At 44.7% G+C, this 23,096-nt stretch overlaps 1 protein-coding gene across 4 annotated transcripts; it reads left to right on the top strand.

The window, feature by feature from the left end:
• The first annotated feature begins 85 nt into the window (after positions 1-85).
• Positions 86-22,120, top strand: SUDS3 (SDS3 homolog, SIN3A corepressor complex component). 4 transcript variants are annotated; one of them, XM_064392034.1, is made up of 12 exons: positions 3,129-3,435; positions 4,839-4,908; positions 5,807-5,862; positions 6,189-6,260; positions 8,589-8,608; positions 9,148-9,304; positions 11,173-11,268; positions 12,942-13,003; positions 13,885-13,906; positions 14,537-14,642; positions 18,556-18,640; positions 20,262-22,120. In XM_064392034.1, exons 1-12 carry the CDS (start codon positions 3,276-3,278, stop codon positions 20,358-20,360), a joined length of 1,005 nt encoding a protein of 334 aa, XP_064248104.1. In that variant the 5' UTR covers positions 3,129-3,275; the 3' UTR covers positions 20,361-22,120. The 4 variants fall into 4 exon arrangements, with proteins under 4 accessions (XP_064248103.1, XP_064248101.1, XP_064248100.1 ...); XM_064392033.1 differs by lacking the exons at positions 12,942-13,003; positions 13,885-13,906; positions 14,537-14,642; positions 18,556-18,640; positions 20,262-22,120 and adding exons at positions 86-457; positions 641-725 and having other exon boundaries at positions 2,535-3,435; positions 11,173-11,806; XM_064392031.1 differs by lacking the exons at positions 12,942-13,003; positions 13,885-13,906; positions 14,537-14,642; positions 18,556-18,640; positions 20,262-22,120 and adding exons at positions 86-725; positions 2,535-2,635 and having other exon boundaries at positions 2,960-3,435; positions 11,173-11,806.
• The last annotated feature ends 976 nt before the right edge of the window (positions 22,121-23,096 follow it).

The raw sequence follows: 23,096 nt of genomic DNA, 5'->3' as shown, positions 1-23,096 counted from the left end.
AGGAACCTGTGGACCCATAGTGGTTTCAGGGGGTGCGGGGCCGGTAACCTCGGTGTGTGCCGGCGAGGGGAGCGGGATGGTGCGGTCTGCAGTGGTCCCAGTCTGAGGAAGGGCTGTTGGGGCCATGTCAGGCTCGGGTGTGTGTGTGGAGGGGTGTCAGGGCCCATAATTAATCCAGTGTTCGTGTGCATTGCCAGGGTCTGAAGTGCTCTCAGGCGTGGGGGTGCTGGGGCCCACAACCAGCTGCTGTGTGAGGGGACAGTAAAAAGGCAGCTCTGAGTCTTCAATCCCGTGCTGGAGGTGTTGGGGGAGCCCTGACAGGGACCCTGGGGCAGGAAGAGGCCCTGTACCCAAAAGGAGCAGCTGTGATTTGGCAGCAAAGCCCCAAAGGAGAATGAGCTGTAGCAGGGGTGGAGAGCTCTGGCTTAGGAATTGCTCAGAGCAGAGGCAGGGCAAGGTGAGTTCGTGCTGTTTCTGGCACACTTGGTGGCTCCCCACAGCCTCTGAACCTAAACAGTTCTTAGTTGTAGAGACTTGACAGGGGGGTTAATTACTTCATTTTTCTAAATAAAACTGAAGGAGCAGAGCTTTATCCGCCAGTACCTCATGCAGCCTCATTCTGCCAACTTGCTCCTGACAGCTGTTCCCCTTTCGGGCTTCCAGCACCATCCTCAGAGAGCTGTGTGAAACCACAGGGACAGGAACCTGAGAGCCCCGAGTCCCAGGTGAGGGGTGTTGGTGTGTCCTGTGCCTCAGAGGCCAAGGTACAGTACAGCCCTTCTCAATGTAGCTGGGTAATGTCACACAGTGAGTTTCCTGTTTATAAGCTGAGCTCCATAACCCGTTTTTCCCCCCTCTTTCTTACGAGTGGAAAGAAGAGCAGAGCGGGCACGACTCATCTGCCAGCAGCTCTGTGAAAAGCTGGTGCTGAGCAAGCAGGAGGCAGAGATCTCTCCCCAAACCGAGTGTGTACAAAGCACTGAGTGAGCTGTGACAAGCACAGCTCTGATGGAAGCACGAGCCAAGAGCAACAGCTCGACAGGGAACTTTACACTTTCCCTGACGGCTCCTTGGGGCGGAGACAGTTAAGTTTCTGCGATTGTAAGGGAAACATGGCATTCCTTAAAGCTGAGCCTCCTCCCTCGGGTTCCCACTGAATGCCTGAGAGATGACAGCACAGGGTGTCTCCAGCAGGCTCCTATTAAACAGGAGGAATTAGCACGGAGGGAGCAACAGCTTTGAGATCCCGGTGTTGACCACAGAATGAGCTAAAAGAGCTGTGCATCAGCAGCAGTTTGCAGGTTTTTTACCCGCTGGCTCCTGCTCAGGGGGTGCTGTGCCCTCGTGTCGGTGCCTGCACCTGCCCGGTGTGTGAAGGGCTGTGCTGGGAGGGCAGAGCTCCGAGCAGGACGTGCTGAGGCAGCGGTGGGGCACGGCTGCTGATCCTTGGCAGCGCTGCTGCGGTTCGGGCACGCTTAGAACTGGTTTGGTGTCCCCGGCAGCACAAACCCGGCTGGCAGGGGAGCTGGTGAGCCGAGCGTGTGGACAGATGGAACAGATACAGGCAGGAAATGGGGGAGAAAGGGGAAATACCGGTGTTTGTAAAGCTCCGAGGGGGCTCTGCTTAGCTCTTGAGTCCCGTTTCTGTTTTTGGCTCAGCGAGCGGCTGGCTTTGAGGGGTGATTTGGGGGCTGATTTGAGGAGCTGGAGCCAGGTGTGCGTGTGGGGAGGGCGCAGAGCCGAGGGCAGCAGGCGGCTCATGCGATGTGGCAGCCGCCACCACGCCCTTTCCTGCTCACCCCGGGGCAGCCGTGCCAGCCCGAGCGGGACAAGGGAAAAGGAGGGGTTTCCAGCGCGCTGATAACCCACGGCATTCCTCGGGAACGGAGGGGTGCCGAGCAGCTCTGGTGGTGCCTCTGCCCCGAGACAAAAACGCTCCCTGAACTTCTGGGGGCTGCTTGAGGGGCGGTGCCGCCTTTTGGCCGTGCCTCAGCCTGGTCCCCTGTTAGAGGCAATATTGACTTAAGGAAAGAGGCACGGAGCATACTTGGCATGGGTGTTCCGAGTTAAAAATTGTCAGTGTGGGCAAACAGACCTTTGGGGCGGTCGGCAGGGAAGGCGGGCGGCTGCGCTGCGTTCTTGCCGCCCCTTTCAGAGCTCGGTGTGACCGGCCCGGTGCTGCTCTGGGCGCTGAGCGCCGGCCCGGCGGGTTCGGAGAGGCGCTGCAGGTCTCGGAGCTCAGTGCTTCACGTCAAACCCATTTCCTTCCCCTCGGTGAGGTGTTTGTAGTGCCTCGGTGAGTCAATAAGCTGTGCATGTGAGGAATGCACCTCCCAGCTGAACGGTGAGCGATTAGCGTGGCTGTGCTGGAGGTGATGAGATTAATTAGTCGTTCCCAGGCGAATTAGCGCTGCAGAAATAAGATACATGAGATATTTAGACTGAAATACCACTGTGAGGCATTTTCAGATGGGAGTGGGATCCTGCATAGGACTCTCACCACAGAATATGTGTCTTGATCCTTAATTTTGTAGCAGTGCTCAGTCAGGAGGATGACCAGTTCCTGGCAGATGGGAGGCACGTGTTCTGCAAAAGCTGCTGTTCACTGGCACCACGAGGCACCTGATTCACCTGGGTGAGATCACAGTGCTCTCTCTGGAGGGGCTCTGCCGGGAGGAACAGGGAAGTAATTTCTCTATTAAAATATAATAAAATTCATAAGAGTATGAGTGTCCTAATGAGTCGTTCCCCACTGAGGCAAGGTCCTGCTCTGTGCATCACAGAATGGGCCAGGTTGGAAGGGATCACAGTGGGATCATCTGCTCTAGCAGGGTCATCCCAGAGCACGAGGCACAGGATTGTGCCCAGAATATCCCCAGAGGGGGAGACTCCACAGCCTCTTCGGTCTGTGTTCGCTGCTCGGTCACTGCACAGTGAAGAAGCTCTTCCTCATCTCTAGGTGGAACTTCCCGTGCATGTTTCTGCTCGTTGCCTTCGTCCTATCTCTTGGCGGCTCTGAGCAGAGCCTAGTCCACGAACACGAGCCCAGGTGGCCACAACGCGCTGAGGATTAAACCCCACCGCCAGCACAGTCCACCCCCGTGCCACGCACCGGGCGGGGCCGGGACTCGAACCCGCAACCCTCCGACCCGCAGGGCCCGCGTTGGCCGGGCGGGGGCGCGGCGGCGCCGGCGCCGCCCGGAAGCGGAAGCGCGGCCGCGGTTCCCGCCGCGGTTGCCGAGCGGCGGCCGCTCCGTCCCGTCCCGCCCGCGGCCATGAGCGCGGCCGGGCTCGTGTCCGCGCCGCCCGCAGCCCCGCCGGGGCCGCCCGCCCCCGCCATGGCCCCCGCGCCCGACTACTACGAGGAGGAGGAGCTGGAGAGCGCCGAGGAGGAGGACGGCGAGCGGAGCGCCCGGGCCCGCGACTCCGACGAGGGTGTGTGGGGAGCGGGCGGGTTGGTGCCCGGGGACGGGCCGGGACGGGGGCATGGAGCGGGGCTCTCCTGGGCTGGAGGCTGGAGGGGAGCGCTCCGCACGGGGTCTGGGGAAGGGCTGGGGGCTGCGAGGGTTCGGGCGGCGAGAACAGCCGAGGGAAACGGGGACCTGTCAGGGTGCAGCGGTTCTCCTGGAAGGGAAACCGGCGGGGCCGTGGCTTCCCGGGCGGGCAGGGCGCAGTGGGACACGGGGCAGCGCCGAGCGGGACAGCAGAGCGACAACAGCGGAGAAATCCAGTGTGGGGTTCTGTTTCCGTGGTGTGAGGGGGAAGGACGCAGCTGAGGGAGGAGAAGGTGTGCACAGAAGTTTAGCAGTGCAGGAGAATGTGACAGTGCAGGGAGCAGGGGAGAAGAAGTAAAAAGCCTGGGTAGCCAGGAGTGCAGAGGGCATAAAACGACAGATAAAGGGGATGTGGAAGGACTCTTGGGCAGTGCCTGTCACCCCATCCCCTCTGGTTAAAGATGGGGTGATGGTAAAGGTGCAGAGGGAGACAGGGTCAGTGGGAGCTCTCCCAACAGAGTATGGAAGTCCTTTGTGGTGGCCCAGACATTGAAGTGTATTTCTTGCAGTTAAAAAACTTCCTGGTTTATTTTTGGTGCTTTAAATTTTATCTTAAGTTTAAACTGTTTGTAGTTTAAAAATAATCTGAGAAAGATTTGCTTTAAGGGGCTGGGCCCTCCTGCTGTGTGTAGGGAATTAGCTGTGGTTCAGGTTTCTCAGCTGTACCCTGTAAAGTCTGGAGGCACTTGCCCCTCTTTGGCAAGGTAATGGATTCTTGGCTACTACCCACATGTTACAAATAGAAGCCTGAAAAGTCTTAGCAGCAAACTGGCAACCCCACAGTGATTTACTTCATTTACAGTTTATGCTGTCTGTTTATAAAATGCAGCTATCCTTATGGCAGTGCTGAGTGAGGTACAGGTGAGAAGTTCAGGTCCCAGCCAGTAACTGCTGTCTTGGTGAGACCTTTGTGGTCAACCCGAGCAGCTCCGAGTGGGTGGAACTCCAGCAACAGGTTTGTGAAATGTCTTTCAGAGTCCTGAGGCTGTTTGTGGCCCACCTGTGTGTGAGTATTAATGTAGGGGCTCTACATTTCTTCTCAAATGAGAAGAAACTCCCAGGCTGAGGCTGAAGCTGCTCATGCAAAACTCACAGTGGCAGGAACATGAGATGTTTCATTTCCCTCCTGAATTCATCTCTCAGGTTGTCTCCGATGCTAAATTGCCTGAGGTTTGGGGATTTCTTTTTTGTTTGACTGTTTCCTTGTTTTTAAATAATTTACTACTGAGTTTGTGGGGTTTAACACTTTTTACATTTTAACAAGTTGTTTTTTGCCTTGTTTAGACACTGAGGATGCCAGTGAAACAGACCTGGCAAAGCACGAGGAGGAGGACTTTGTAGAAATGAAAGAACAGTAAGTAACCCATTCCAAATACAAGTAAGGTGATGTTCTATTTATTTGTGGGTTTAGGGGTGTTTATTGCCTAAAACTTGGCAAAGTTTTGGGCCAAGATTGGGAGTTTTAAGCGCTTACCCCAGTGGAACAGCTCATGAGTCTATAACTTGTATTTTTGCTCTCCCCAGTTACTTTCTCTGTTCTATATAAATTCAGGAAATTAAGGGCTGATGCTGTTTGGGCAAAGAAATAATTATGAGTTCTGGGATCAGCTGCAAATGGATCTGCTGCAGACAGATCCTTCAAATAAAATAAAGGCTGTGCTTTAGATAAGCTAAGGAAAAGTCAGATGCTTATCCAAATACCTTAGACAATTAAATTCTAGTCCTGAACCAGAAATGGACTTCTGGGAGACTTGAAATAATCTGCCCATGGTGTGTAGGAGCATTTGGAGTATTTTGAGCTCTTGCTTACTGGCAGAAACCTGTTTTTATATAGGTCAGGAAAGCTTGACCAGTGTTAAACCACAGATGTGTGGTAAAAGAAATGCAGGTTTGCAGCAGCACCAGGAATAGACTTCAGTGTTTTTTTAAAATAATGTGGGGAGCTAATACACAGGTAATAAAACTTGACACAGTGCAAGAATGATTCTGCTGTAAAGTTTCTGGTGTTTGTAGATCTAAACGTCATTTTAGGTTTCAACAACAACAAAAAAAATCCTATTTTATCTCAAATTTTAAACCCATTTTTAAGACAGAATGAGAACCTTTCATGGGAACAAAATTCTTTAAGTTTGTAGTTAATTTGTTCCCTGAAGTTCTGAAAAGTTTTTGATTCTGTGTAAACATGTAACCTCAAGAGATGGTGGAATAAACAATGTGTGCTTGGTGTTTAAAGTTTCCTGCTGTGTTTGCAGGATGTATCAGGACAAACTGGCATCTCTGAAGAGGCAGTTACAGCAGCTGCAGGAAGGTAAGCTTAGAAGAGTAGCTTTGGTTTTTATTTTCAGCACTTTTCAAATGTCCTAGAAGGATGGGGGCTCTGAAAGATGGGAGCAGCATCTTTCACTGCATGCTGGCTCTCAGCTGTGCTGCTGAGTTTAAAATGTCAGCTGCTTCCCATCTTTTCTTCATCTTACCTCCACTTGTAGTTAAGCCTGTCTGCTAAAACACTTTTTAAGAGGAATAATCCACTTTTTACAAAAGCAGGGAATGTGCTTTGAGTGGGGCTGAGTCCTTGAGGATATTTAATAATTGGGGGAAAAAATACAGTGGGAATCTACAATTTATTTCCACTAGGTACTCTTCAGGAATATCAGAAAAGGATGAAGAAGTTGGACCAGCAGTACAAAGAAAGGATACGCAATGCAGGTAAGTGGGATTTCTCTCTAAGACACTGCAAATAACTTAAATGTGTGTTTTGTATAACACTGAAGTAAAAAAGAGTTAATTCCCCCTCCTTTAAAGAAAAGGAACTTGCTGGAGCAGAGGGATCTTTGGGTACATTGTAGGTTTTTCTCAGAGTCCACCAAACATGACAGGATCTACCTTGATTATTTCCTTCCCTTGATCAGCATTGTTTGCTGACTGATAAACAGTTTTAGTCTTCATTTATGTGAAGCAGTATAGGATTCAAGGCAACCCTGACAAAGGGGAGGGAATGATGCATCTGACTCCATGGATATCAGAAGGCTAATTAATTACTTTATTATACTATATTACACTAAATTACATTACATCTGAACTGAATCTGCCGAGCACTCATCTCTGCACACACTGCCCAGGATCTCGTGGCTGTCACCGACACTCCCGACACACACCCACGCTTGGCCCTGACAGGCCAAGGAAACAAACACCATCACTCTGGGGAAACAATCTCCATCTTGCATTCTGCTTCTGCACAAACACAGGCACAGCAAATGAGATAAGAATTGTTTCTTCTTTTCTCTGAGGTTCCTGGCTGCGATTCCCAGAAAATATCCTTGGGAAGTTGTGCCTCGCTTTTCTCTGTGAAGAGAAATGCGGCCACAAAGCAGCACAAGTAAAATGATGATTCCATTTTTAACTAACCTGTCACAAACGTATTTTACGAAAAATTCTTTTGCCAGGATCTTTTCTCCTGAGAAGCTGCAGCTTCTCTATGTTTTGCTGCCTTGGAATGTGATTTGGAGAATTGTTTACCCAGCATGTGAAATTGTTTTCACTTGATGACCAATGACAGCCACCTGCGTTGAGGCTGTGAGCAGTCACAGGATTTTGTTATTCATTCCTTTTCTTTCTAGCTCTCTGATGGAGCCTTTCTCTCTATTCTTTTTAGTATAGTTTTAGTATAGCATTTTAATATAATATCATAATATAATAAATCAGCCTTCTGAAACATGGAGTCAAGATTCTCATCTCTTCCCTCTTCCTGAGACCCTTGAACACAGCCATACTAACGCACAGTGTCCCACTTTGGTTTGTTGTTTGGTGGCCCTTGCTGAAGCCTTTGGGTGCCCTGTATCCTTCAGTTTGCAGGAGTGGGAAGTTAGGAGCACATGCTTTCCCCAGGATCTGTTTGTGAACAATGAACACAGAGCATTTGCTGCTGGAACTGTTGTTCTGCATGGCTGTGGCATGGAATGGGCTGCCTGGACTTTGGGTACTACTCTGTTTCCAGGAGCAAAGTTAATTTTTTAAGTGCCTAGTGCTTGTCCTTCTGGGTGATTTTGTTACGTTGCTGCAGAGGAATGGCTTGGGAATCAGATCCAGCTGCTTGCCCTCTCTCTTTCTGCCTCCCTTTCCAGTAGTTCTTACCTGGGATATTGAAGCAGGGCATTTTAGAGAAGGCATTATGTGGATATAGGAAATACAGGTGCTCCTCCTTTAGCAAAACCAAGCAGTTTTGTATTTCTGAAAGTGCCTGGGAAAGGTAAAGGATTTCCTTGAGGAGCTGAAATGGTTTGAGCAACTTCTTGTTAACAGGAGCCTGTCTCCTGACATGAATTTCACTGATGATTTAGGTTGGGAAAGACCTCCAAAAAGACCTTTCATATGCACTAGAGCTGCATATTATCCTGACAAGCCTGGGCTGTTTTGATGAAATTAAGCCCCAGTGTAAACTGGTATTTCTGGCTGGCCATGAACAGTGCTGCAGCAGCAGAGTTCTTCCACAGGAGGGCAGGTGGTGATCACTTGGAATTTTATGATTAAAAAATGCAGCTGCCTTGCACTACAGGAGTAAAGATCTTTTATGTTTGTCCTTGCCATGCTGAGGTTTATTAAACCAACAGTTTCCATTTACCTGCATTGGATTATCTACATAATGCTGCTTTCATGCTTTGCAAATAGAAAGTTTGATTTTTATTGCAGCATTCTTATATTTGGTGTATATTTATTAATGGCTTTTGTTTTGTTTTTTAAATCATGGAGTAGTAGTGTTGCTACTACAGCGTGAACTGAGTAATGTGGAATAGTGGGAGCTTTTCAGTGAGGTGACAATCTGTAAAAAACCTCTAGTAACAGTGTATTTTTGTGGAACTTTTTCATAGTCACTTTATTTTCAGCATAAAGCTGTGAAGTCAGAGCAGAGATTGGATAAGTACACAAATTATTTGCTTCACTGCCTGCCTTGGCTGCAGTATTCAATGGCTTAAAATGTTAAGGAAGTAATTTTGTGTAGCTTTGAAGGTAATTCATTAAGTCTTTCTTGTGTTTCAGAACTGTTCCTGCAGCTGGAAGTAAGTACTCTTAATTTATCAAAAATATGCATTAATTAGATGGAAGAGGCACAAACCTTGTTTCATCAGCCAGTATTTGGACTTGTTTTCCCAGAAGGCTTAGAGAAATTTCCTTCCTCTGGCTGCCTTGTTGCACTGGAGATGTAGTGGAGCTTACTGCTGCTATTACCTCAAGTAACTTCTGCACTTTGGTGTTAAAATAGAGTTAAATATTTGCTCTTGTATCTGGCTGTGCATTGGGCTGGTCAAAAAAGGGGTGTTTAAGGTGATAAGTGCTGTTTATAAATCAGCAGAGCTCTCTGCTAGGGACTTGATTTGTTATGCAACGTTAAAATGTCTTTTTATAAATCATTACTTTGACAATGGAATAGCACTAAGTGATATTTTGATGTTTTTCTATAGATTACAAATATTGATAATCTTTAGAACTTGGGCCAGTTGTGAACTGAAAAGCTGATCAATAAAGCATTTGAAAAGCTGTTGTGGTATCATTAACTTGAGTCCTTAATTAACCTTCTTGCTCCTTGGGTTTGCATTAGACAGATCAGGTGGAGAAAAATTATGTGAAGGAAAAGAAAGCAGCAGCAAAGGAGTTTGAAGATAAGAAAATTGAGCTTAAGGAAAATCTGATAGCAGAGTTGGAAGAGAAGAAGAAGATGATTGAGAATGAAAAGCTAACCATGGAATTAACAGGAGGTAAAGATAAGCACCTGTCATTTGTGTTATCCATTCTGCTCCTGCTTAGGAAAAGAGCTGCAAAGATTCAGTGCTGGTTACACAGCTGGTGGGAAATGCCAACAGGGGCAGAGCACCAATTGATGGCCTTTTAATGGAGAAAGCAGCTCAAAATTCAGTGAGTTGTTGACAGGTGAATCAAGCAGTGCCAGTGGAGCAGCAGAGGGGATGATGGCCTTGCTTTTATTCAGGGAGAGAGGCTGCTTTGGTTCCCTGATGTAGCAATAAAACTATTGAGATATGTCACAGCACTGACATAACCAGTGATGCCAGCTTGTAGAGCTGTGCCCTTTCCTTGCTGCAGGAGTGGGTGGCCAAGTAGTTGAAAGCCAAACAATAAAGGTTGAGATCTGCTGCTTAAAGCCAGAAAACAGTGATTTGTGGGTTACATTTGTGTCCAAGCTCTAGAAAATTAAATGGACAGATTTTTTGAGACAGTTGGTGCCCCTGGTGCCTTGCAGTGCTCTGTGGCAGTGGACACAGGGGAGCTAATTCAGGAGTTAATTATTCCTGTAGAATTCTGTTCTGTGGGACTGAACCAAAAGTCTGGTTCAATGTTCTTTGAGAGCAGCTCTCCCACTTCATGGACTGATAGTGTGGTTTTGTTGCTGAGGCCTGTCCATGAGTTACACCCATATATATGGCCAAACCATGACACTTGCATAGTATCTACAAGTTTTATATTAACTAATAATGTAGTTAATACTCAGAAATGAGAATTAAACCCTGTTTTGGTGTATTAAATGGTGCTCTTGGCTTAATATAAACGCTTAGAGCTGATGTGGACTGGAAAGCATCTTGAGCTATGCTGTTTCCCTGGTAACTTTTTATTTATTTATGAAATCTGGTCTCATGGTCATCCTTGTTCACCCTTGAGATGAGGAGAGAAGGAATTTGCTGTGTTTTGCACATGCAGAGCTGGTCAAGGTTTTTGTGTCTAGTGGGAGCCCAAGGGGCTTCCCAGATGGAAGTGTTTCCCAGGGGGTGATCCAGGGGTGCTTGGAGATGAGTAAATAAATCTCAGCACAGAGAAGGGGAGGTGGGATGATGTTTGGCATTTATGGTGTGGCCTCTTGGCTGCCAATTCAACATATCTTGATGAATTAAGGAATGAGTTGTGAGAGTTTAGTGGAGTTGTTCAGTAAAGGTTATCTGTAGGCATTTGGACAAACTGAAGTTCAGATAATTATTTGGTGATGAGACTGGTATTTAAGTTTTTAACAGACTTCTTTTTCCCCAGTGCACATGCTGCAGTTTACTTTCTGTCAGCTGCTGCTCTGTGTTATTAATTAGACTCATTTCATTAACGATTCTTAGGTAATCTGAATTTAAATACTGTTTGTTTGAAATCACTCCAGCAGACTTGTATCAGTCTTCAATGCAGAAATGTTCTCTAATCTTTTGACAAAGCTGTTTTTCTGCCTTGAAGATGAGAGAGCAATTGATTTGTAGCTGGTGTTTTACATGCTATTAATGATCTGACTTGGGCTGGGAAAGAACTCCGTCAGTTTGGCCTTTTAAATCTGTTCCCAAGCAGATAGGGTGAGCATGAAAGGAATTTACCCTGAATCCTTGTAGCATCATTGTGCTGCTTATCTGTACCTGGAGCAGCTGTAACCATGGCATTGCAGCACTGACCTGGTGGGAGAGAACTTGGATTCACTGTCAGCACTTCCATGCTGGAAGCTAGCACACACACAAAAAAAAAAAAATCCAATTTGCTGAATGAAAGAGGAAAGATTATTTTCCCTGTGCCTTGTATAGAAAGCTGCTGCTGCTTACTCCTTTCTCTCTGGCCTTATCAGCTCTCCAACTTCATTTCTCTGCAGATTCAATGGAAGTGAAGCCCATTATGACGAGGAAACTGAGACGGCGACCAAATGATCCAGTTCCTATCCCAGACAAGAGGAGGAAACCTGCCCCTGATATCCTTTCCTGGAGTCACTGCTGGGTTTGCAGCCCCTGTGCTGCTCACCTTTGTTGTTTTGTACAGCAAGGAGAAGGAAATGAAATGCCAGGATCAGATTTTAACCTGGGAAATACTGAAGCACAGTTGTCATGTATAATGTGTGCTAAAGCAATGCCAGCAGTTGTAGAATTCAATACATGTATAGAAACCAGTGTTTGGAGATCCCTTGGTATCCTAACTTAATCCTTACAGTATCATGAGATACCTTTTTTTTGTCAGTGAGAATAGTTTGAATGCTGCAGGCAATTTATTTCACAAAAGAAAAACTTTAAAAGAACATTAGATATATATATATGCTGAGATAATTGATTCCATAGATAGTAAATGGCTTTTTGCATGAGCCAGAGCTTTTCTCATTTCAAGACGTGACAAAGCATTTACCAGAAAGATCATATTTGTCATATCAAAATAATTTTTCCATTTCTGGTAAAAGCTTCAGATCTCTAATCCAGAGATGCATAGCAAAAGCAAGGATGCTAGATTTGTTCTTTGAATAAGAAAAGATGAAGATTCATCTTGTTTTCATGTATCACAAGAGACAGAAAAACATGTCTGTGTAATCCTTAGGATCTGCCTTGCTGCATGTCTCAAAATTAAAATGTTCCTTGGCTTCTGGAAATATGTTTTAGCTCCTCTGTGATGATAGGCACTTTTTCTATTTGTGTATTAAATTCACCTGGAGAGGAAGGCAAGGATATTTGCTTTGCAGGGGCTTCTTATTAGATTCTAAACCTGTATGTCTTAGATTAAAAAAACTTGTCTGAGTGACTCTCATTTTCTGAAGGCAGTATCAAACCTTGAACTTTTGGAGTTCATGCAGGATGGTCATGAGCATCTCCAGTTTCAATTAACCTCTTTCTGGTTGGAGATTCTGTTCCCTCTTTCAGGAAAAAAAAAAGTCATTTATTAGTGCCCCTATCTCATCCAAAATAAATGAGTTTCATAGTGAACATGACCTGCTAATTGAGCATGATACAGCAACCACACAGTGAAAATCTCTGCCTTTGCTCACTGGGAGAGGATTAAAGTCCATCAAAACCAAAATCCTTGAAATGTAGCCCAGCAATTGTTAACTTTAATGTAATACTTTGAATACTTCTGGCTAAACACTTGTTATGAAGAAACAAAAGCACAGCAGAGCTCTAATAAGACTGTAATACACTAATTTCTATTTTCAAAGGTTTTGAGGTTTTTTCAGGTGCATTGTAGGCTCTTATTTATCCCCAACCACACAAAGTTTTATTTAACTAGGTTTAGGTGGGATTTAGCTTCATTGTAGAAAACCTGAATTGAGTTTGTTGTTTCAGCTCACAGATTCTTCTCCACAGAAATACAAGATGAAAAACTCTGAAAATGCTGGGGCTTGATGCTTCCATGAAGTAAATGTCTGTGCTCTAAAGGTTTTTCATTGATGGTTGTGTCTGAATAAGTTAAAATGATTTTGCACTCTGCTGCTAAGATGGTGGGGATGGACTTGTATTAATTCCTCTGCCATAAAAAACAGCTCAAGTAAGACATTTATTAAAATCCTGGAAACCTTTGGCTTACATTTACTCAAGTGAAATGTCATTGACCTTTAATTTTTAGCCTTGCTTGTCAAGAGCTTATGGAAACCTTAATTCTGGCTACCTCAGCTAAATTATTTGTTGACTGATGAGCAAATAATGGAGGACCTAAGAACGCTGAATAAGGTAGGGATTGTTGCTTGACTGTATTTCTTCATTTTCAAGAGAAGGTAAATGCTTTCTCCTGAAGAGAACAGAGCTTTCTTTAATGTTCATTTTTAAGATGTGGGACTATTTCATCCCCATAGGCTTTCTGAAGTAGCACAAGAAAAGATTTAGCAAGATGGTATCTCCTCTTTTTCATTGAAGTTTAATTAACCTAATTTGAATGACTGTCATCTAAAAATGTTACCTTTTGTGTGAGCCAAGGGATGAGCTATGTTCAGGAGTTTCTTCCTCATGCTTGAGCAGATGTCAGTGTGTTTTCTGGGAGATCACAGGCTGCCTTTGGTTTAAGCCTTACTGTAGGCTAGGATTTTTTATTATTTTTTTTCTCCCTGCTGTCACAAGATTTCAGCAAGCTGGATAGGGGGCAGTGTGCATGTTTGTAGCTTTTCTGGTTTTGATTAACATATTGTTTTCTTCCTGAACACTTGAAGGATTATCTAATTTCTTAAAATATAAGCTGCTCATTAAGGCATTTTGAGGATGGTAGTGGAACGCTGGTTTTGTGCCAGCTTTTGAGGTTTCTTTAATGATTTAGCTCCTGTATTTTGTGTGCCCTGGGAAATGTATCACATTCAGAAATGGTGTGTTAGATGGGTTTGACTCATTGGAGTGGGTTTCTGAATGCTCTCAAGTTCAGGTTTCTTTGGCCTTTTGGATCATTATACTGATTATCTGCACCTTTGGCTGTTTAGAGCCCACTGGTTGTGTGTTATGTCACTTAACAGAGGATTTAAATTAGAAATACTCAGAGTGTGGAAAGTAAGATATGTGAAGTTATCAGTGCAGCTTCTGTGGCTCCTGTCAGATCTCTAACACTGCTTTGCTCTCTTCCCATGTAGCTCAAATCACCCAAGAGACCAGGTGAGTTCCAGATGCAGTGGAACTTGTTCATGGGGTGCTGTTCTGAGCAGGGAATGGTGCTGCAGATGTCTGGCTGTGCAATTGCTGTTCTTTGTGTGGTGTTGGTGTTTGTCAGGGCTGGGAAGGGGGGCATGAGCATCCTTGGTGGCTGAAACATTTGGGCATGGGGCAATCCAGCTGGGAATAGAGGTTTTCCATTATATTCAGGTGATCTGGGCACCTTTTCTGCTTGTCAGCTCCATTCAGGGGTTGACCACTTATGGTTTTATGCCTTCAGCTCTCTAGATGTACTTATACACTTTATTTCAAGACAAAGTGGGACTAGCTTGCCTCAATAATTTTAACAGTATTTTAACTAATTAACTGTAGATTATAACTAAAACAAAATCAAGGACACACTGTCCATCACTTACCCATGTGAGTATGTTTTTTCACATAAATGCTGTATTTCAGTGAATATTTTAATTCAAGCAGAGTTCAAGTTACTCATCACAATATATAATATTTCCCTGATGGATATTTGCGTTTGCAGCTTTCTCTGCTTGCTATTTCTGCACACACAACCTCTTTAGCTGCAGTTTTGCAGTCAGATGTGCTGGTGTTTAACCAGAGTGTCTCTGCTGTCCCCAGCCTCCCCCTCCTCTCCCGAGCACCTCCCAGCTACACCAGCAGAGTCTCCAGCACAGCGATTTGAAGCTCGGATAGAAGATGGCAAACTCTACTATGACAAGAGATGGTGAGGCCTGGGGAGGTTTTGTTTCCATCAGTGTGTGTTGTGTAGTGAAGAGGCAGAGGCTGCAGAGAGAAAGGGCTTTGAGCAAAGAATTGGTGGACAAAATGCTTTAGGGCAGAGGTTTGCTGCTCCCTCCACAAGCTCATCATGGGTGCAGTAAAGCAGAGGGGATGATGGAATGTTCACACCCTGCAGGCTTGCAGAGATAACTGGTGGCTCCAATAAAAGGAGACTTGAATCTTTTCCGTGGCCCACTGTGGCTCTTAGGAAGTCAAACCTAATAAGAGGTAGGAGAGGCAGCAGCAGCCACAGTGGGATGTGACTGAAGCTGCCCAGCTTGGACACAGACACTCCATGATTTGCTGTCAGCAACACTCTCATTTCTGAGGTTCAGATTTGTGCCCAGCATTCCACAAGGTGGCAGAAGAAATGTCATCCACCAGCTGCTCAGGATGAAAGATGCTTCTAATAAATCCAAATAACCTTTAAAGATCAGACCCACCTGGGAGAGGCAACTTCAGAATTGCTGATTGGATTTATCTCTGTTGAGTTTTATGGCCATACAGCTGTACAAGCCTCACAAAACACAAGGAAAATATTGAATTCTGCAGAGGAAACTTAGATCTTAAACTTAATCCATGAGACTTGCAAACTTGGATAATCAAGGGGGCAATCTGAAACTTGAGCAGAAAACAATATGCTCTCAAAAAGTCATCTGCTTGTTTGTAGCCTACTTCAGTGTTCTGGTGGCTCAAAACAAGTGATGAGGCTGTAATTTTGTCACAGAAGTAGATGTGAAGCTGGTTTTTTTACACAGCAACCCCCTTGGCCAGTTGGTCAGTTTTGCTTTCTGCCTGAAGTTTAATTGAGAGTTCAGTGTACAGCTCTCATATAAAAGCTGCTCCATCAGTTTAATCATTCATGAAGTGTAAAGCAGATAGGAACTGAACAGGTGACTTATTCCACAGATTCATCAAGGTTTTTTGTTTTTTTTTTTTTTTATAATTTTTTGTGTGTGTGTAAAGTGACTATCCCCAGGATATATTTGGATGAATAAACTCTTCAGAATTTTGAAGCATATGGAATACTTGAAAAGTGTTCATGAGTAAAAAAAGAAAGAAAAAAAAAGGCATCTGAAGTAATCTGTCAGTAATGCTCAAAACTTCCCATTAAATTTAAACCTGCAAGAGCTTCAGTGAGCCCAGAACCTCAGCAAAGCACCAGCTCTCTCTGAAGGGTATCTAGCTGTGGCATAAAGCACTTAACAGATATTTTCACCTTGCTGAATTCACTTGTCATGGGGGTCTTGCTGTCAGGAATTCCAGCTGTTGTCTTTCCTGGCTGCCTTGTTCTTATGCTGTTTTAAGATCGGTATCTTGTATCTTTTTTTTTGTTGTAATAATCCTGCTCAGATTTTTTTGATTGATAAGTAATAGTACTTGTGCAAAGTAGCTGGTGTTTTAAAATAATGAATTTACTGTTGGTAGTGGGAGGGTAATTCTTCCTGAGGTGCATAAAGAATGCTGGCATGCACAGAAATCCTAAACCTGACAGCCCAGGAATGACTTTCTGTTTCCTGATGCAGCCCTGCATGACAATAACATGAAAACAGGGAGTGTTTAATGCCAGTAATGAACCCCCTGAAGTCTTGCAGAGACATTTCAGACATCTCCAGAGTGGAGTGTTTCAGGTGAATGTGGAATTAGACTCAGTTTTTGAATCCTCAGAGTTCTGTGCTCCCCCATCAAATCCTAAACCACAGTTCACTGTAAAGCAAGCATATTTTTGCTCTTAGCTTTGCTGCATGCAATAATGCAGAGGGATTTCTTTCAATCTTCTGATGGGGTTGCACTTGGAAATCTTGGCCTTTCAGTAAAATATTTTAAAGCAGGAAATGGAATTTTTTCTGCTTGCCTCACTTGGTGTGTTTTACCTACTGCAGCAGTGAGAGTTGTTTGGCTCTGCTTTCTTGAAAGCCAACTTAAACGCCACTGCATTTTTCATCTGAGGCAATTTCCTCAATCCTGTCCCTCTCTGGATATATGAACTTGGCAAAAGGGTGAGACATGACCAGGGAACTGATGCAGCAGGGTGCTGTGCCTCCAGCTGCCCTGTCTCTGTGAGTGTGAGACAGGTGAGACAGCTTTTCAGTGAGACACTGCTGACTTGGCTCTTTGCCTTTTCTGGGCACAATTAGCATTAATTTACTGAGGGAGAGTCATTCATGGTGTGAAATCCAAGGGCTGAATGAAGCCTCTGACACGTGTGTCATCAGCTTTGGAATTCACTGGTAATCAAAAATTGGAAGTGGGGGGAAATACATCCATGTCTGTGTGGGCACAGCTAACACTTGAGAGCTGTTGTTTGCACTGGCTTCTCCTGCACTCCTGCTGATTGTATCAAGATCAGAACTGTTCCTTAAGCACTCCCAGCATGGCATGGTAGGGCACTGCTGGACTGAGATTCTTGTCTCATCTCAGTGAGGCCTGGGGTTTGCAGCAGCTTATTGAGTTCCTCTGTATCATTTAATGACATCTGGACTTGCTAAACTGAGATTTTTTTTTTTTTTGGCTCAGATCATTGTTGCTTTGCATTGCCCTGGAACCCACTGACATTATTTCTGTCAAAATGAAGGAGAAAGACACCTGTGTCCAACCATTGTTTTAAAGGTTGCAGGATATGGGGTTTTTTAATTCCCTCACCCCCCGTGGGTAATGAGTTTGGAAGGCTTAAAGCTGACACTCATTCCAGCTGCTGGCAAGCACTGTGAAAATTCTGAGTGCAGAATTTTCCAGTAGGAAGAGATTGTGGAATAAACCATTGGAAAACTTCCACATGTGCAGTATGGTTGTTGTAGAAATAACTAAAGTTGCAATAAATCCATGTTTTTTGCAATTGGCAGTCAGGCTGCAGGGGGTTGCACTGGGTAGCTACTGAGGGAATATCTGTGCAGGGATTCTGCAGCTTGGATTGCCCAGATAAAATCATGATTAGGGGAAAGGTGGAAATACAGTCATGCTTTTATAGCTGTAAAGTATTTTGGTGCTTGCTTGATTAAGATTATTTACTTACAAATCACCTGTTCCAGTGTAATTAGTTCTGCCTGTGGAAGAGAATGAGGCAGAATGAACAGAAAGTGGGGGTTTGGGGCTGGCACACTGCAGCACTTGGAGAAATGTGGGCTGTGAAAGAGGAGAGTCAACGGAATCAAATTCAGAGTCAGGAATTTCAAAGTCTTTGTTTTATACACAACACATTAAGAACAATATGGAGCTTAAAATATGATCTGAAATAGGATGAAACGGATATGTTTAGTCATGGACTCCATATGGAAGATATTTACAGCTCATTACAGGGTCAGTTACCCATTAGTTACCATTGTGGGTATTTTCACACAATAGAGCAGCATTAGAAATTGGAGGTCTCATTAAACAATGCACAGACTGCACTGATTGAGGGTAATTCACTTGTGGTGGTGATGGTGCTCTAGTAATTCTGTATTGGAGAACTGCTTGAGTATCTGTGATTTGCTCTCATATTTTGTCAGGCAAAATAAGGAGTTGCCTTTTGAAATCCATCCTGGGTCTGAAATGGGAAAGGCTGCTTGGATTAACCCTTGAAGCCTGGGTGTGTTGTCAGTCACTGTTCCCCTGAGCTGTGGCTGGGGCTCTCCCTCTTGCAGTTGTGAAATCTGTTTTCTGTAACCTTCACTGCAGAGTTGAATGTGAGTTAAGACCCTCCTGCATTTCAGATATCAGTCATGCTGGGTGTGTGTGTGATCAGGTCACTCACTATCTTGCAAAGATGGAGAAAGTGGTGTGGGAAGAAAGGCAGACTTCAAATTTACTCTGTCCAACTTTATCAATAATGGATTCATGCATTTCCTTTTTTTTAACTTTTTTTTTCCTTTTTGCAGGTACCACAAGAGCCAAGCTATTTACCTGGAGTCTAAAGAGAACACCAAGATCAGCTGTGTGATCAGTTCTGTGGGTGCCAACGAGGTTGTGGCTGCTTTTATTCATCATCAGAGGGGGGAGAAACTTGGGTTTAGTAAGGGCTGAAGATAGACACCTGTCTGGGGTGTAAAGAAGGCTGAAGCCAAGATAAAACTGACTTGAGCAATCTCTTTTTGAGATGGGAAGAGATTTGCATTGTTTCTGAAGGATGATCCTGTGTTTTGCAAGCTCCTGCAGCAGTTGGGCAAAGGGAGCACTTTGTTCTTTGCTTGCAGATTCCAGACACTTCAGGGAAAGCAATAATAGATTTGAGTGCACTTCTTCTTAATCAGCCAATAAAGGAACTTTAATTTGTTGTGGCAGCTAAGGGAAAACACTTTATTTTCCCCAGAATGAGTTGCACGTGGGATCTGTTTGTGTCACAGCTGTTCCCTTGCAGTGGCAGTTGTGGCACTCAGTTGTTCAGATTAAAGCAGTGGTAGTGTGCTTATGGGTGCATTAAAATTTGTTAAAAGTTATTATTGTAATTTAGCAAAACTAATGTATCATTCCATCGTACTGTGGTAGAATATGAAATTGTACATCTTTGTTTCCTACAGTTGCTCAAAGTTTATGGATTTTTGAATTATTTTGGCAAGCAAAATATGCCAAATCCTTGTAAATGTTGCAGTTGGGAGGTGATTATCAATGAATGTTGATTTTAATTTCTCTGGAGAAATAATTGAAGTAGAAATCCAGGCAAATACTAAATTCATTTTATATTAAGGGATCCTGTTAATAAAGTCAATTTATAACTAAAATAATAGAGTTAAATCAGTTTACTTGCCAGGCCTGTAACTAATATATGAAGAAAAAAAAAGTTTAGGGTAAATCACAGGCCAACATAACTTTATCATCCTTTGATTACGAAATCTTGAACTTCCCTCCTAAAATATTGCAGTACTAAGGAGTGGATAATTCTCACTCAGTGTATTTATCTAAATATGTTGAAATGCATTAGAAGGATATAATGCAGAGGAAATTGCTCAGACTTGATTTTTAAAGTACAGGTTTTTAGATCTAAACACCTTGAAGGTGATTTCAAAAACTCCCTGGAGTGCTGCCTTGGTGGCAGCAATTTGTCTTGTGGCACGTGGTGTGAATCCTTCCGTGCAGGTGTTCAAAGAGAGCCCTTTTATCTCCAGACACAATTTCTGTGGTACGTTGTGGGAAATGCTTCATGTAACAGAATCAGAATAAGCTTTTCATTTGACTAATAGTTACTTGTCTGGGCAAATCCCAGGATAGATAATTTTATGATCTGTGGATCTAGAGAGACTTAGTCTTGATTAGGCAAAGCTCAGTGCCACGGCTCTGTTGTGAGCTGTTGCAGGAGGAACCTGCTTTCCTGATGGTGCTTGAAAGAGTCATTTTTCTCGAGGACTGTTTTGAGCAGGAAGTTAAGGAGGTGAAGTTAGACACCTTATTTCATTTTCTACTCCGGTTGCAAATGCCTCATGTGGGGAGGAAGAGGGGATTAACCTCATTGATCTGTGCCCCCTGAGGTGTTCATCTCCGACCCTAAGACACTGAGTTAATTTGTCTGTGAGCTGCTTGCTGTGAGTTTTCCCTTTTTCTCCCCTAATTCATCTCCCTCCCCATTCTTTCTGCCCTTCCTCTCCTGCAGATCTGGGTGAGGAAGACCAGCGACAGCACCAAGATGAGGATCTACCTGGGGCAGCTGCAGCGGGGCGTGTTCGTGATCCGCCGGCGCTCGGCCACCTGACTCTGCCCTGCCCTGGTTTCTGTCAGATCACCAATCTTCTGCAGGGGCTCACAGGCTGCTCACTCCTCCCAGCAGCAGGGAACAGTCCTGACCTCTGACGAGACACTTTGTGGCTGGCCACATAATCCCCAGTAGTCCTTAAACCTTTAGTGATGCCCAAGCACTGCCCTGGACTATTTCTGGATTTTGCATCAAGCTTCTGTACGCTCTCTTTGTATTCTGGGTGACTGTTTGAGAAGACTTGGCATCATCTTCCTTTTGTTGTTGTTTCGTGGTGCACATATGGGACTTGTGTGTCAAAAACATCATCATCATGTTTCTGTTGAGAGTCTGACCAGTGGAAGAAGCTTTGCTTGTCAAGACCTGAGGTTATTTGTGCTTTTTGGCCTTGTTTTCCTGCAATGCTCAGGATTTTGGGCAAACGATGAATCCTGCCAGGTTTCAGCTGCAGCTGAGAGATGCCTCCAGAATACCGGGTACACAACATCATTTATTGGATGGACTGTTGAAAGACTGGAGACTTTTTTAGGATGGTGTGAACAGCTCAGAAACTGCTGAAATACAGTGATTTTAATGTAGCTCAGAGTCACACGTGGTTAGTCAGAAGCTTCCGTTTCTCTTCACATTAAAAAACCCTTCAATAAACAAGCAGAGTATGTCTGTTTGCTGATATAATTAGCTGGGCTAGGTGGATGACTAAATTAAAGGAATAATTACCTGGATTTTGCAGATAGCAAGGCTGTGTGAACTCTGTGTGTGTCTATAACCACTCAGAGATGTAAAGAGGCAAACGACCAATTTCACTTTTCCCACTGATGCTCAAAATGACAGGTTATGGTGGGATCCTGCTGACAGGAGATCTGTAGTATCCTCCCAAGGATCCAGGAAGTGGACATGCTGTTAGCTGGAACCTTCATTCCCTGAGATGTTCTGCAAAGAGCTCCTCTTGAAGGCTGTTTTGATTGCTGGAGGTAGCGCTGGGTTTCTACACTTAGCCTCCTGCAGCACAAGTGAAAATGCCCAAATAATGACATTAAGGTGCTCCCTAGGTGTTTAAAGATTTGCCTCTGGCATTCCTTTATTATTCCCAGTCATTTGCTGATAACTGGAAGCACCAGTGCCATGTGTGACTGCCTTGGCAGGGGCCACCTGGTGCCCTGGCAGTGCTGTCACACCTCTACCTTCTGTGCAGAACAACTTAGTGCTCCTTTTGATTACTAGTCAAAAAGCTGTAAATTCTGTCTTTGTCAATTTCTCTCACTTTGAGGCATCTTCTGGTTTTGCTTTTGAGCTGCCTTCCTGTTAGCATCCATCCAGCCTTTCTTTGGTTGTGGATAACTGGAGTCCAGGGAAGGGAGTTGCAATGGCTGTGCCCGTTCCTTTCCTGCAGTTGGGTGGCAGTCACACCCCAAAAACTGCTGCCTGTACGTGGGGCTGGAGAGGAGTGTGATGGCTGAGCTCCTGATGTGACTGAGACACCTGACTTGATTTTTGCTGAGTTTTGAGGATCTGGAGCTCTGGCTGGGGAGGAGAGGGTGTTTCCCACCCTTGACAATGTGCCATCTCTGCTGCAGCTTAGGCAGCCAAACGCAGCAGGCTGGATTTTGTCAAGTTAACAGCTTACTTAATATAACTTAACATTCTCTGCACATGTCACGGGTTTTTGATAAGGTGATGATGTACCAGACAGGATTTGTCACTGAGTCTTTAAATGAACATCGTTCTAATAATAAAAAGTGCTAAGGAAGTAGCAGGATTTATTTCCTGTCTGTATCACTTCATCAATACATATATTTGTGGGAATTGCTGGTGGCTTGTGCTCAGTGTTGGGGAGATGCTTTGCCAGCAGCCATCTGGTGTTCCCTGTTCTGGGGTAATTTTGGGGGGTCTTAGAAGTGTGGTTGGGATGTCAGTGTGTGTGGGACAGGAGAAGGGCTCCATGAACCCATGGTCAATCAGGGCACTGATTCCTCATGGAAGTTGGCAAACCTTGATCTCAAACTCTTCCACACCAATCTTATGCCTCCGGGAGGGATGTGTGAGGTTTGTACAACTTCCTTCTGTCAGAATTCCTTGCCAGTTTCCCCAGCGCCCCCGGGTCAGCCTTTGAACTGGTAATTTCTGCTTTTGGCAGCCCTGAGTAGGGGTTGTACTGCTGTAAATGGCTCAACTGCTACACTGAAGGAATTTTGTTTATAGGCTGCTTCATCCTCAGTTTCTTAATGAAACGAAAGTCTGCCTTGCCTCTGTCGATCACCATAAAGTGTAGCTGTGTCTCACAGAGTACATGAATATTGTATCCTGGATTTTTTACCCTGGCAGGCTGTTCTGTAATGGCCTGAGCCATTTGTGAGGCTGCAAGTGATAAAGTGCAGTGCCTTGCTGTGCACTTAGGGAAGCAAGTGCATTTTTTTTTTAATCCTAAAAGGATGCACAAGTAGTTCTGTGGTGAGGATGAGGCATGTGGAGATCAAGAGTGGAGACATCAGCTGTAGAACTGAAGATTTCCTGCCACGGGTTGGGAAAATAGAGACAAGTTACTCAAGGAGATGGACAAGGTCTTGCTTGAATTCTAGGAGAAAATTGGCTTTTCTGTCTGCTCTTTGCCTGCTTATCATCAGTCTTGAAGGATCCCAACCCTCTGAACAGAAACAGCTTTGCTGCAGGTATGAAACAATTTAATCCTCATTATGAACAGCATTCAAAGCAAATTTAGGAAATGGCTTTAACTCGTCA

The sequence above is a fragment of the Passer domesticus genome, chromosome 17, assembly GCF_036417665.1.
Source record: "Passer domesticus isolate bPasDom1 chromosome 17, bPasDom1.hap1, whole genome shotgun sequence".
In the NCBI taxonomy this organism is placed as follows: domain Eukaryota; kingdom Metazoa; phylum Chordata; class Aves; order Passeriformes; family Passeridae; genus Passer; species Passer domesticus.
This window is presented reverse-complemented; position numbering and strand designations above follow the sequence as displayed.